Source organism: Stigmatopora nigra, chromosome 7, assembly GCF_051989575.1.
Source record: "Stigmatopora nigra isolate UIUO_SnigA chromosome 7, RoL_Snig_1.1, whole genome shotgun sequence".
Taxonomy (NCBI): domain Eukaryota; kingdom Metazoa; phylum Chordata; class Actinopteri; order Syngnathiformes; family Syngnathidae; genus Stigmatopora; species Stigmatopora nigra.
Window position 1 is genome coordinate 6,645,252 of NC_135514.1, and position 14,358 is coordinate 6,659,609.

At 38.8% G+C, this 14,358-nt stretch overlaps 1 protein-coding gene across 4 annotated transcripts; it reads left to right on the forward strand.

Annotated features, from left to right (window-relative positions):
• Positions 1–577: 577 nt before the first annotated feature.
• Positions 578–13,851, forward strand: limd1a (LIM domains containing 1a). 4 transcript variants are annotated; one of them, XM_077721370.1, is made up of 9 exons: positions 578–1,053; positions 1,120–2,253; positions 6,556–6,657; positions 8,434–8,501; positions 9,171–9,233; positions 9,482–9,612; positions 10,742–10,793; positions 11,900–11,971; positions 12,290–13,851. In XM_077721370.1, the coding sequence occupies exons 2-9, from the start codon at positions 1,146–1,148 to the stop codon at positions 12,425–12,427; spliced, it is 1,734 nt and encodes a 577-aa protein (XP_077577496.1). In that variant the 5' UTR covers positions 578–1,053; positions 1,120–1,145; the 3' UTR covers positions 12,428–13,851. The 4 variants fall into 4 exon arrangements, with proteins under 4 accessions (XP_077577496.1, XP_077577497.1, XP_077577495.1 ...); XM_077721371.1 differs by having other exon boundaries at positions 579–956; XM_077721369.1 differs by having other exon boundaries at positions 579–2,253.
• The last annotated feature ends 507 nt before the right edge of the window (positions 13,852–14,358 follow it).

Here is a 14,358-nt window from a genome sequence, read left to right on the forward strand (position 1 = left end):
AAAATACATAACAATGTGTGCATTTGTAATGTCAACACTTTTAAAGTAGAAAAAGGCTCTGCATTCTTTTAACAACATTGTTGTTGCTAATCAATGAGTATCAAGGAGAATATGCATGCACAAGGGAGTATATATATGGACCGCTTATCCTCACAAGGGTCCATGGGGGTGCAAGAGCTTATCCCAGCTGCATTGCTGGCCACCATGGGAGTATAATAAAAAAAAAAAAACTAAAGGGACACGTCGGTGTGCCAACACGACTTTGCTATTGGTTTGTCAGGGACTTGGCCCTCTCACCAGTGGGTTCCACAGAGAGCCATTGTTGGCTCATGAGCCATAGATTCCATAACCAAAGATAACCCTATCAACTATAATGGGTTAATGAAGGAGGGGGATTTTTGTTCTTTTAACATCAAACAGCAATTCAATTCGTCTGCATGCAAGATAAGGAACTTAATGTCGTCTCCCTTTGTGGAAAGAGCGTAAACTATACAATGCCTCCAAAGTTGCGTCACTTTAGACGCGTCTGGGTTCTATTCATCATGACCGCATGCATGACTGTTGCAAGTGGTTCTGGTCGCAATTTTAAAAGCGGCACTGCCCCTTTAAGGACATTCTGCTCCTCGGTTCCAGTCTTAACCTTTCAGCCGCGGACGCCGGTTGAGCCGCAGGCGGACACGTACGACGGTGACGCCACGCCGGACCGTCCGATCGAGTCAAGCAAACCACTTGGCGAAAACTTAACGACTCTTTAAAGTACTTTGGGTGACTTTTATTGACAGAAATGTTGAATGATTTGCCTCCAGCCTACTTGGAACTATACTGAGGTAATCGAATCGGGTGGGGAAAAGAGGAGGTGGGGTAGTAAAAGGGGGCCAGTCCAAGCTATCAGAGTCCGACATCTACAAGTTGGAAAGCGGACAGACGGCGATTTGTCCCCGACGAAGCTGAAACAAGTAAGGACGGTCCACTAAAAGCTTGGATGTAACTGAACAAAGTTGGAATCGGACTCTGGGAAAGTGTTTCGTTATCAGGAAAGCCATCGGACGGACTGTAAGCAAACACCTCGCTCTGCTTTAATACTTTATTTTTCCTCTTTTTTTCTAAACTTGTTTCAAGGTTACCACTCACACTCCAGCTCTAAAATGGACAAATACGAGGATTTAGGACTGGAGGCGAGTAAGTTTATAGAAGACTTAAACATGTATGAAGCATCCAGAGATGGTTTATTTAGAACCAGGAGAGATGCAGGAAATAATCCTGATTTTGAAGAGACAAGAAAAGTTTTTGCTTCTAAAATGACTAAAATACACATGCAGAAACATCAGGAGGAAATGGCTAAAAATAATCAGGCCATTCGAATGAATGGAGGCCTCCATAATGCATATTATACCAAGGACAGGCCACCCATCAACAACTCCAGGCAGCCAGGTGAAGCTGCTGCAAAGCCTCCAATACTGTCTGGTCCTTTACCACCTGCCAGTTACTCTTCACATTTTGAAGGTCATAAGACCCAAGCTGCCACTCAGCCTGAGCCTCCAGTCGGCAAGGGATATAGCCACGGAAACAATTACGATAATAAGGAACGCTCAGACCTCCATTTGTACCAGGACAACACCCTTAGTGCCTCTAGCCCAGGAAATATTTTTCACAGTACAGCTATGCACTCTGGTAATCCGGCTCTGTGGACCTCATCCGCAGAGTGCCACAATCCCCCATCTTTGTCTGACCATAGCATTGCATCCTCGATTCTCATCAACCCACTACATTTGCAGAATTCGCATGGCCCTCTATCAACTGACACAAGCCCGCCTTCCTCACTTTTTCGCAATGAAAAACCAGACCTTATTCCTTCACTGCCTCTCAGTGCCTTCACAGGAGGAGCCAAATTCCACATACCCTCTGTCCAGTCTGCAGCGAACTACGCATTGTCTTCTCCAACTTCAACAATATCTTCCAGACAGAATGGTCCAGTTATGGTTTCTTCTCAATTGCCTACTGAAGCACCTCAAACCAAAGTGCAGGTCACTTCTGCCACCATCAACCCTGGCAATGTCTCTAAAAGCTTCAGCCAGAGTCAAGAGCAAAGGCAAATTCCAAGCTTTGGGAAAGCCATCGGTGCTGAATCATCTTCCTTTAAGCCGGTACAACCCCCACCAGAACAAGGCCCATCAGCTGCTGAAGTAAAATTGGAAGCCCTAACTGATCGCTTGGAAAAAGAGATGACAACTCCTACAAAAGTTGACTACTTTGGTAAGATATCAACATCATTTTTAATCCTGCAAGTTAATTTCCAATGGTAAAATAGCCCAGCCAGCTGTTTTTTTTTAAATTTCTTATCCAGTCACTATTATCAAAGGAGTCCTCAATCTCAAACATTTCATTCACCACAGGTTTTAGGGATGGCAACAATCTACTTTCCGTTTTTGATCTTCTCTCAAATGCCTTGAACCACCCATTGGTCTGACATCAGAGTAAAGTTTTTTTTTAATGAAATTTGATGGAAGGCAGAGGTGATGCATCTTTTAATTGGATTTTTTTCAAGTTTCTCTTACCATTGTTAATTAGGCTCTTCCTTTACAGAAACAACCTAACCTAACACAAAAGAATAAGAGGAAAGTTCTTCTCACTGCCAAAATATGTCATAGTCGCATCAGTAACATAAAAGTTGAAACTTATGAGCCACCAAACCACCAAAATCTTGACTTTCTGTGGTAATTTTTATTTTCAGAGTTTTGTATATTTAGCTGATCATAGCAAATGTATTGGAAAATAACCAATTCAATTTTTTTAAATCCACAGATGAAGCTTTATCATTCAAATTGAGAATTGAATCACCAAAATAATACAGCATAAATGTGTTCCTTTGTTTATTGTGTATTCTTCTTGTTTACTTCATTGCCAGGTTACAGACTGCTCTGTCAAACCATTTAACGTCTATCGTCATCCGTCCCACAAAATCCCACGGTGGAAACACATCACATCAGGGTTTACCTCAACTTTGTTTTTAGCCAAGAATCCCACAGTTGTGTTAGATTTCTGCATAGTCCAAACTAAAGCTGACAAAATGGTTTATTGTGCTTATATCAACGTCAATAACAAATGTGCTGACAAGACACTTGGCAAAGTTGTCCGTCATCCAGTAAGTTTCTCGCTAGATTGTCTGCAAAGATGAGTTTGCTACTAAGATATGTGCTGCCAGAGCCATGTGCGTTCCAGCTGTTTTCAAAGAAGGCCATTGATGACATTGGATACGATATACTATATAATTACAAAGCGCTGGATAAGAAATGATATCATGTTGGAAACTGTTCAACACAGTGTTCTCTTAGAGTCTCTAACACGCCCGCCCTCACTTCCTTGCTCACAGGAATTTCCAGATGGAATGTCATGGTTGTAGCTCTTAAGTCCCCTCCTTGTCCGCTCAGTGGTGTGTAAGAGAAGATGTCCTGGCATACGTCACTGTCACAACAAGCCTTACAAATAGCTAGGTCATGTGAATATGACAAATGTGTGGGAGACTGTTGTCGCTTTCAGCCCACTAGAGAAAATGCTTTCTAAAAGTTCTGTATGCATATGTAGTCTTTTCTCTCTTATTCCCACACCGCCACGCACAGTCCTGCACGTCACACTAAGACTTAGCCCGTCCTCTGAATCATGATCTCATGCAATGTCGGTAATGTGTAGGATGGTCATAAAACAGGCAGAATGCTACATCAGCGAAAGGGTCCATTCGTTGGTGAATGTATCCTTAAATCATTGCAGAAAATTGGATTTATTTACTCAACTGAGTTAGAGTTCTCAAGGATGGTGTTTTCTGGAATGCAAGAGACATGCAGTAAATGAAAAAAAATCAAATAAGCCATACAATGACATAACTGCAGCTGGGGCTGGAAAATTGAGGCCAGGAGAGGATTGTCTGGAGAATGAGTTCAAGGCATTTTAGAAGTGAATGTTCCAATTATTAATAGGTAGGCTATTTAAAGTGGGTATACTGCACAGACAAAGAGACTAACGCAAACATGTCCGTAGGGGCTTTTTTGTGCATGAGAAAAAATAGAGAGGTGAATATCGTAGGTTGAAAAGTGCATTAAATGGCAGGTCATGCTGTCCATCCTTCTTCCCTCTTTTTCTGCTTCCCCTGCACATGAACACATGGGTCCAGTTGAGTATTTTGTTGTGTTAAGATTGAATTGATTTATTCCATCCTGCTGTTGAGTGGAACGCTTCCCAGAGATTCTCGGCTTCTTTTCTGGCAACCTTCTTGAGGGGGTGTGAATGTGATCGCCTCTCAGGCATGTCACTGTGCTTGATGAATATATTCCAGCTTGGTCAATGTTTGTTATTATCTCATATTTTCATTGCCATTTTTTTACTTGATGAAAATGATGACTATTGCCTGTGTGCTGCTAAAATCCGTGTCTCCACTGGGTTTAGTTTTTCCTATTTTTGGTATTTTTGACCATGTTTTCAGAGCTTTGACAGCAGTGAAAGGTGAGCAAGGAGCAAAGGGGGTGGTAGTCTTAGGTTAATGTTTTTCTACCCTGCCTCCATTTAAAGTGTGCACAGAGTCCCATGAATAATCTCACTGTTTTGGAACATGGGACACTAGCCAAAAGTACATAGTACATATGCAGCTGGCCAATTGAGAGGAGGTTAGCATTATAGAACAGCCGAGCATTGACTATTTTTAAAATCGCATCGGGAATGAATTTGTCATGCTAAAGTATATTAAAAATACCTGTTTCTTGGTCAATGGTTGCTATGGTTGACTGGTTAGGGTGCCTCACCGTTCTGAGATCAAGGGTTCGAATCCAGGCCTAAGTGGAGTCATGTTTCGACTGTGCCAGCATGGGTTTTCTCTCCTACATAACAAAATCATGCATGGTATTTTGTTTGAATACCTCATAATACCTAGCCTAGTTGTCAGCAAATATAAATAATTGTACTCATTTGAGTTTTTAAACTGATTTTGACTAAAGAAGGAGAACACCTTGGATGATCTATAAAGTGTGGGATGTATTTTGCAGTCATCGCTGAATGCTTTCTCGATAGTATGTCTACTAAAACACAAGCTTCAATGAACATTTGAAGTATTAAAACTTTTCTTCAACTCATTAGTTTGCTGTCAGGAAACTGTAAAATGTTGTGATGTAAACAAAAAATGGCTTACATAAGAGCAACATTCCTCTGGGCTCCAATAATATCCCAGTGTTATCTCTAAATCTTTTTTCCAGCCATTGGGGTCACCAATGACATACCCTTATCAGTAGAAGCACTGAGGTCTATCTTTATCTACCTATCTAAATTCAGTCATTTTCTGAACCGTGTATACTCGCAGTGGTCGCAGAGGGTGCTGGAGCCTGTGCCAGCTGAATTTCGGGCATATGCCTCCCTAAATCTCTCTATATTAAAAACAACAGTGTGTTATAGAGGCTGACGTGTCATGTGTGTTAGATGCAGGAGAAACAGAAGTTTCTTTGTGTGTGTCAACTGAGTCCCGGGGCTGGACTTCGATGTATGATCATCAAGGAGTTGTTCTATAAACACACAATTACGAACAAATTTATGATCACACGTTGTAAGGGACAATTGAGTACTTGGCCTATAGGCATTGTTACAATAACTTTATAGATTGTCCAACTATAGTGTTTGTTTTTCAACATGAAAGCTTATGTAATTACAAATAATGTCTTAGGAATTGTCCTAACCAACATGTCAGCTATCTTATAGTGTAGGACTTATACCAGGCAAGGAAGTAGACTTATTTTTAATCAGTTTTGGGATAGGCTTTAATTGTGGTGAACCATGAGCACACGTGGGCTGCCACTGTCAAACAATATATAGAATACCAGTAATATATGTCTATAGTATATGCCAAATATTGGGATGCAGTTTTGAGAATTCCATCATCAATGTGTAGCTGAAAATAGTTTGCAATAAAAACAACTATAGTGGATCGCGGCGAGTAGCTAAGTAGGTTGGCGCTTGTCACCCTGCCTGAACCTGCCAGTTTTTGGCCATTAAAGCCAAATATTTAGTTTCGCCTCTCGCTTCCTTTCTTTCTCAGTGTATGATTAATATAAAGGTCTAAAGGCAGAACACAGTTTATTAGGTGTGCTTGGGAATTTTTTTGGGGGGGAAAATATTGTTAATTTTCTTTCCACGTCTGATGCAAGTCTATCTTTTCAAAGTGTGTCGGCTCAAAGGATGCCCTTTGATTTTTATCAGTACTTCATTAACATACTTCTCGGCCTCTGGGCCAAATCAAATAAGCAGAGCAGGATATATTTCTTTCTTGCAGTGAAACAGCATGCTGACAAGTTTCCTGTTTTAAATTGAATGGTTCCCCCTTGAGTCACTTTTGTGTCTGCCTTTTTGAATGTCGGTCAGACTTATTGCACAAAACCTGATGATTAAATGAACAATATGTTGTGTATTAGTAACATTAAACCATGAATGGGTGGTCAAATTCATTTTTCACCATGTACTATAGTATCTGGTTCCTTCAATTAACAGTAGTAGTTTTAATGAGCTACTTTTGTAATTTTTCAGGACTTTGCGTAAAGTGCAACAAGGCTGTGCATGGTGCCAGCCAGGCTTGTCAGGCAATGGGAAGCCTTTACCACGACAACTGTTTCACCTGCAGTGCTTGCAGTAAGTACACACACACACACACACCAACTTCTTTCTCCTTGACTTCCATTGAAAACATTGTCAATTCCAGTTGTGAATTTCCCAGGTACGGGATGAATAGAGTTATCCAATGTAACCAAATAAAAAGGAATTCCTCCTGAAAGGAAGTTACGCTTAATAAATAATATTGAAAAATAACCAATAAATAAATAGTCAACATAAGTAGTCAACAACGATAAGTAGGAAGTAGGTAAACATGTTTGTTACTAGGAAAAAAGAAGTTTAGATTGAATCACATATTAGTCAAATTGAGCCCTTGCTTTAGGCCATTTAAAATCATCAACCCTATTATCTGATGGAGGTTGTGTTTGGCACTTGACCCACCCCACCCCCCTACCGTTACCACGAAATGTGCATCAACCTGGTGCTCATGTTCTTGTTTGCATTACAGATTAGATGAGAAAAAACGGTGTGGTCATGGGTTTAGTAAATAGAAGAGCTTATATATCAAATACTTTTCATAGCTCACTCCATGTGAAAGCGTAAGGGCTTTGCCTGTTGTGAGGTGCCTCCAGGAAGAGTATCTCGGCTAGGGAGGGAGGAATGCAGGCATGGGGGCCCTCAGGAGGCAGGGCCCCAGCAGCATACTAGTGCTGTTATTTCAGCTGGACAACAAGGGTATAGTGTTGAGGCCATTCACTGGGACCATGCCACCTACTCTCCTACAAGGGTATGCATATGTATGTAATGTATGTACAGTAGGTATTCATGAATGCACCAACCGCTAGAGAATACTACCATCACTGTCCTGTGTGCAAGTTTTTTTAATTAGACAGGCTATTCTATGTTGAACCAAGACAACTTGCTGGTTTGTAAAAAGTTTTGATAATGTTCATGCCAATCGACTGTTTCAGTGTACCGAACTGAAAGTGATCGGTAATTTCATTTTTGAGCAAATTAATTGTTTTATTAAAAGGCAATATATTAATATTTGAAGATCCTAACTTTAACATAAATTTAAAAAATCAGACCATCCATTTTCCTGAAAAATTTAATGCTTACTATATTAAATGAAGTAATTTTTTCCCCTCGAATCTTTGGCAAGTTGAATTATAATACATGTTCTGGACTTTGTGTTTTAATTTTAATTTCTTTGGATTGGAGCATTTTAGCAGCCTTTAATTGCAGGTGCTGTAGCGGGATGGGGAAATCATTCCGAAGGTGATCACTGAATTACTTTCATTGACGATTAGGATTTTTCATAAGGGAATTCATTAAAAAAAAGCCTTAATGAGAAAATGTCCCCATGTTTTGTTCTGCCAGTCATGAAATTTACATTTTTATTAACACACAGTTCAGCACGGTCCTTTTTAAGCAATTCGCTCCTTTTTATGACTTTAATAAAGCTGTTATCCTTTCACAAAGCTGAGAGCATTCCTACTGCCGACTCCTTGAGCTGAAAATGCCAGAATAGGAAGGAGAGGAATGGCTCTTAAGCTACTTTTATGCAAAATTATTTGGAATAGGGGGCACTATAGCCCCAGGAACTGAAAGTTGAACAAATATGATTAAGGGTCAGAAATGATATTCCTCTTTGTCACATGATGAACACAGATGTGGTGCTTGTCTGCCTCCGACTTGCCTGTGTCTAAGCTACTGTTTAGTACATTATCAAAGACAGCACACCGTTTGCCATGCAAGGTTAATTACTTTTGAAGGGTTTCTGTAATCTCCAGATTTTTGTGTGTGGCTTTAAAAGATGGCTAGAGCAGTTGAATTGAATGTCACTGTTTGCAGGTCGAAGGTTGAGAGGAAAGGCTTTCTACTACGTTGGAGGAAGGGTTTTTTGTGAGGAAGACTTTCTGGTGAGTTCAAATCACATTTTTGTAATATTCATGCCAAGCCAAGAGTTATTTTCATTCCAGTCGGTTACTCTACTAAACACTTTTCTAGTCAGTACATTTTTGTAGAAATGAAGATTCTTGGAAATTCACAGACCTTGTGTTTGATAGGTGATGTGACTCACCTCAAATGATTCGCTTAAAGTTGCAGCCTAATATATCTGTCTCTGAATTTTAAAATTAGACTTCTGAGGGGTTGTGAAGAGGTCACTTGAAACTTGATAGCCGGCTTGACTTGATTGGTTGTTGCGAGGGGTTCTAGGTTTACATACCGGTGCAGTCCAGTATTAGGAATTGACAATGCATGATTTTATTATCGGCAAAATTGGGCAAAAATAAGTGCTGTAATATTTTGGCAACTATGGAAAGTTTCAAATACATTCTTGAAACGTTATATTAAACAGTTAATAGTAAAACACTATGTGGATGTTCTAAACTTAGATATTTGTAAAACTCTGTTACCTCTTCTACGAATGATAGATATGATTGGTAAATATTGTGTGCAGGAGCTCATGCAACATTCACTTTGGAGGTGTTTTCTACGAAACACAGTTGCCAGAATTAAGTTCAATGCAATCCTTCTAAAATCACACAAATTCAACTTTTGAACTGTCTTGTCTTTGTCTGTTAAAGTACTCAGGCTTCCAGCAGTCAGCTGACAAGTGCCAAGCATGTGGTCACCTGATAATGGACATGGTAAGGGTTTGTGTTTTTTGTTGTTGTTTATTTATTTCTTTTTCTTATTTTTTCAGCTTATATTGAATCCACACACCCATTTTACATTGCAAAAGTCTCATGGCACATCACCAAACAAATAAGTCATAGTTTCAGTTCTTTTTATAGCACACATTAACTGTGTGTCATGCAGCTGGGGGATGCCAGGAACGGTGCAAGCAAATAGCAAGATTAACGTGCTACATCCTGGAATAATTTTGTCCTTCCAGATCCTGCAGGCTCTCGGGAGGTCGTACCACCCGGGCTGCTTCCGCTGCGTTATCTGTAATGAGAGTCTCGACGGCGTGCCCTTTACTGTGGACACTGAAAATAAGATCTACTGTGTTAAAGACTACCACAGGTGGGTATAACTCATTCTACTCACCATATTTGCGTGTCTCTCTCATCTTGATGTCGGGAGACCGGAAAGAAAATCTAAAGTTTATTGCAATATGATAAAAAAGACTAGGACAAATGGGATTTTAAGCTTCTGCAGAGAGGAGGTGATGCAAGCGTTTTGTTTCCCTTCTCTTTCATCCCTTGCCTGATGCGTCAACAGATCTCTGTGCATTGTAGTCTGACTTATTACTTGCGCCATGTGGTTATGGCGTAATAGCCACCACACTCTGTAAATGTCCCAATTGCTGCTCTTTGTCTATTCAACCCTTGCAAAACATCTTCCCAATACTCTAGGTTTCAATATATCTTCAGAAAAATGATGCCTAAAACAAATGTCAAATTAACTACATGTAAATATTTTCCCAGGTGGGTGGATTTGACCCATTTCTTTGATTTATTCACTCTGCAAAAGTCCAAGACAATATTCCAGTGAAGAATCAGTATAAAATATTAGTATTCTTCAATTAATCATTTTCTGTAGCGGTTGACCATAAGGTCAGTTGACTTACAAGGGTAAGTGGTAGTTTTCACACAATTAGACTAAGGACAATTGTACTATAAAGAAGAAGGCAGAGTATCTGAGTAAATGAGTCAATTGATGAATTTTGAAGCATAATAATTCCTACCCCATGTATTGTTCAGTTTTACGAAACTTGCATAAAGCTTGCCAATAGCTGTCTAACACAAGCCTGGCAGTAGCTCTGTACTTTCAGCTCAGCAGAGTGCGACAGCAATTTAGTGTTCTCGCCAGCGTCCGAGTGCACAGTTGACCCTTGGTCGATAGTCAAGCCTCCGCAGACTTGAATGTTTTCTTTACCTCCTGCGGCCCACCATGCATGCACTTTTTTTATTTATCAAATAATTCTTTTGTAGAAGAGGCATAATTTTCGCCACTGGCAACAGCTCAATTGGATCAAGATTCAGAATTTAATCTGTCTGAAGAGGGAAAACACACAGGCTCAAATTTATAGTCTGGGAGGGATATCAAGCACGGCTTGAAATCTCTGAAGTTGGATTGGCTCAGTTTTACTACATCTAGAGCAAATCTTTTTAAGGTCTTTTTCCTCATTTTTTTTTTTTTTCCTCCTCAGGGTCCTGGCTCCAAAATGTGCCTCCTGCAAACAACCCATCCTTCCATCTGAGGTAAACATCTCTAATTATTTGATTTTATTTCATGTTCTTTAATCACATGCACAAGTAGCAAAATTACTGAAATGTTGTATTTAATTCGACAATATAGATACACTCTTTTTATTGTGATTCACTTATTTTTAAATACAAGGTAACAGTAGAAATCCCTTATGTTTGAAAATGTAGAAAACCAGCATTGACTTAGTTTTTTTCTGTCTCACATTGTGCATTATTCACATTGATAAAAATAACATGGATAAAGCATTGGAAATCATTATTTTGCAATATTTTAATACTAATTTTGAACATAATTCAAAGACCAAATTTTGCTCCACATAAAATATGGTGGGCTGGGCAGCATGCCTTACGTCAATAATTATTGACGCACTCAAATCATGTGAGTGGTGTCTCATGTCAACTTTAGTGGAAATCAAAGTAGATAGCGGCCACATGATGCCAGCAAGGTTTAAAACTGTAACAAGCCTAGTTTGAGGAAGGAGTAGAGTAGAGCCCTTAGTTCAAATGTATCAAGTATAGGTAAAAGTCATCAGATAAATAAATGCACGTATGGAGTGCAGGTGCCTGAAAAATCTAGTTAAGCCCAGTAATAAAGTATTTGTATTCATTTTTCATTATTCATCATAGTTCATGTTTAGCTTACGACTTCATAGGCAATAGCTCTGCATGTCATGTATGATTTATAGAGACAGAAATTCTTTGATCAACTCAGTAAAATATAATTATTTCAATGATCACTTACCATGCGAGAAAAAAGAAGAGCAACAGGAATTGTTGGCTCATGCAATATAACAATCTCTCCACTTGAACAAGGTCACCTAGCAAGGATAATCGAACCCACAACCTCTGGGTCGGTGAACAACAACAACTTATGCGTGCATGCGTGTGTGAATTAAAGTTCAATGCTTGTTTTTTTTAGAAATAATATAAAGGAATTATGGTGGAAGGTAAAGTGTGTTTGCTCCAAACTATAATGAACACTCTTTTCGAGTTCCATAAAGTGAGGGAAAAGCTTAGTGACTGACATTGAATAGAATGCTGCTGCCTGCCCCCATGGTTCCCCTTTTGCTCGACCGACTTCAGTTGTGTCAATGTCTCAGCAGGGTTCTGATGAGACTGTTCGTGTTGTGTCCATGGACAAAGACTATCATGTGGAATGCTATCACTGTGAGGTGAGTAATACAACATCACACACCAAGCCTGTAATATAGATGTTCTGCTAACACAAAATTACTTTCCATAACTGGCTCATGATTCCCTGTCATAATGATCCCTGATCCTAATTACAGCTATGAAGGTTCGACATATATTACCTTGAACTGAGCTAATCTCCTATGCTGTATCTCATCACAACTTGTATTATTTGACTTGCTTTTAACTGGAAATTGTAGTGGTGTTCTTTCAATTTCAACATATTTATTGTAAAGGACATATGCCGCACGGCTGACAGATAAAATGCATCAGCAAAGTTGACCATTCGTATGTTGCAGGACTGTAAAATGGAGTTGAATGACGAGGAGGGTCATCGCTGCTACCCTCTGAATGGCCACCTTCTCTGCCATTCCTGCCACTTAAAGCACATTGAGCCTGGAAGCCCCTCTTCCTTGGCCAGCAGCGCCTCCTATTAACGCTTACTACATAGGGGAAGGGGGACGCCTAGTGGACATTTTGAAGAAACAAGTTACAGTGCCAAGTGATCACAATTATTATTGTTAAGGTATTGTTAAGGATTACTTGGAAAATTCTTTTAATGGATTCATAAAACCTCGAATCCATGCCCTTATAATGAAGTAAAACTGTACTGAAAAGCATTATTTAAATGCAGTAAAATATTTTGGTATGCAAAAAGCCTCAAGATTCAATAGTTTAGATTTTCCCTTCAATTCTAATGTAAAAAAACAACATTGTGGGATAAGTAAATATGGTTTGCAAATTTACTTCCTAATTTAGAGGTCACGCTCTCCTGTGCACCCTTGCGTGTACTTTTGCGCTTGGGTGGATTTTCTCTTGGTACTTTGGCATCTTGCAACATTCCAAATACATGCAGCTTCATTGAAGACTTTAAATTATTCATAGATGTGAATGGATGTTTATTATATACTATGTTACATGAGGTTATATTTCATCAGGACAATCAGTTTAGTGTCTAACAGAAAACATAATTGCACTGAAATGGTGATGTGTAGGAGCCCAAAGTGTTTATAAATATATATAGGTTAAAATATATGTAGTCATTCAAATATCATCTAGGATGATGGGAAAATGGTGGTCACAAATCTGATAGGGAGACTTATTTTCCTGTTTAGTCGAAAGCACTCGCCGCTTAATTCGTGAAAAATTAAAGGCATCATAAGCTCGGATGGCCTACAATTATTGTGTTTCAAGGAAAGCTGATCCAATTACTATTAAAACAAAGCAATTATCTTGCTAAAAGTAGCTGGTATATGTCACATACTGATTATTTTTCTCCCCATGCTCCACTAATACATTACTGTATGTCAGGTTGAGACCTCATGGCCCTTTAGTGCACTTATTTATAGTTTTTATCTTTTACATGCAACATTTCATCAGTATACAGTCATTTGCTCAACTTTCCTTATATACAGCAAAGTTTACAATCATACGTTTAGAAAAAAAACAAAACTTTATATTGTGTAAAGAACGCCAATGGTAGCGCATTAGCTCCATAGAATAGTCTGTATTACATGCACTCAGTAAAGCACTTAGAAAAGCAGTTTGCTTTCTTGCCCCCTATGAAGGTAAAATATTGTTTGGAAATTTGAGAGAAATTGTATATTTTCAAGTATGTGTTTATTTGGCACTATATATATTTACTCCAATTTCTTATTCTTTTGTTGCACAAATGCCTATTAATATTAAGGGGTTTGTAGTAACATACTTTGTAGTTGTCACATTTGCTTTACTCATAACTTATAGTCATTTTTCTGTTTATTTTAGGACCGTAATCCATATTCAATTGTAGTTTAAGATGAGACTATTATGTTTATTTGTTGAGTGACTATATTTAATAAATTTGGTGTTGTAGGCCAAACTGTAACTTGTGCATTTATTACTAGTTGCCAGTCAAAAGATAATTGTGAAAAAAAAGATGCATTTAATGTCTTTTCACACAGATACATGTTGTTATTAAGTATTATTATTTTTGATAATACACAAATATGATAGATGAGAAATTAAAAAAACACTGCCATTGGGTTTGTGCTGATAAGGTTCTTGAGATGTTAATGATTTTATTCTAATTGAGTGACGTCACCGACCCAACAATTAGCATCCAGGAGGAAGTGACGAGCAATTTCAGCGCTGAAAAAAGGGTCGAAAAACTACAAGAAAAACGTGTCACATTAACAATTGGCGTAGAAGAAACAAACAACAAATATAAAGTGCCTTGCGATAGCTTTCGATAAATAATATAAAATTATACATTAACGAATTTTGTGAAACTATTACTTATTCAACATACAATTTAACCATGCACCTTGAACCCGGTTACGCACAGAAAGAACATTTTGCTGGACAAATGGTGCACAAACATTTACAA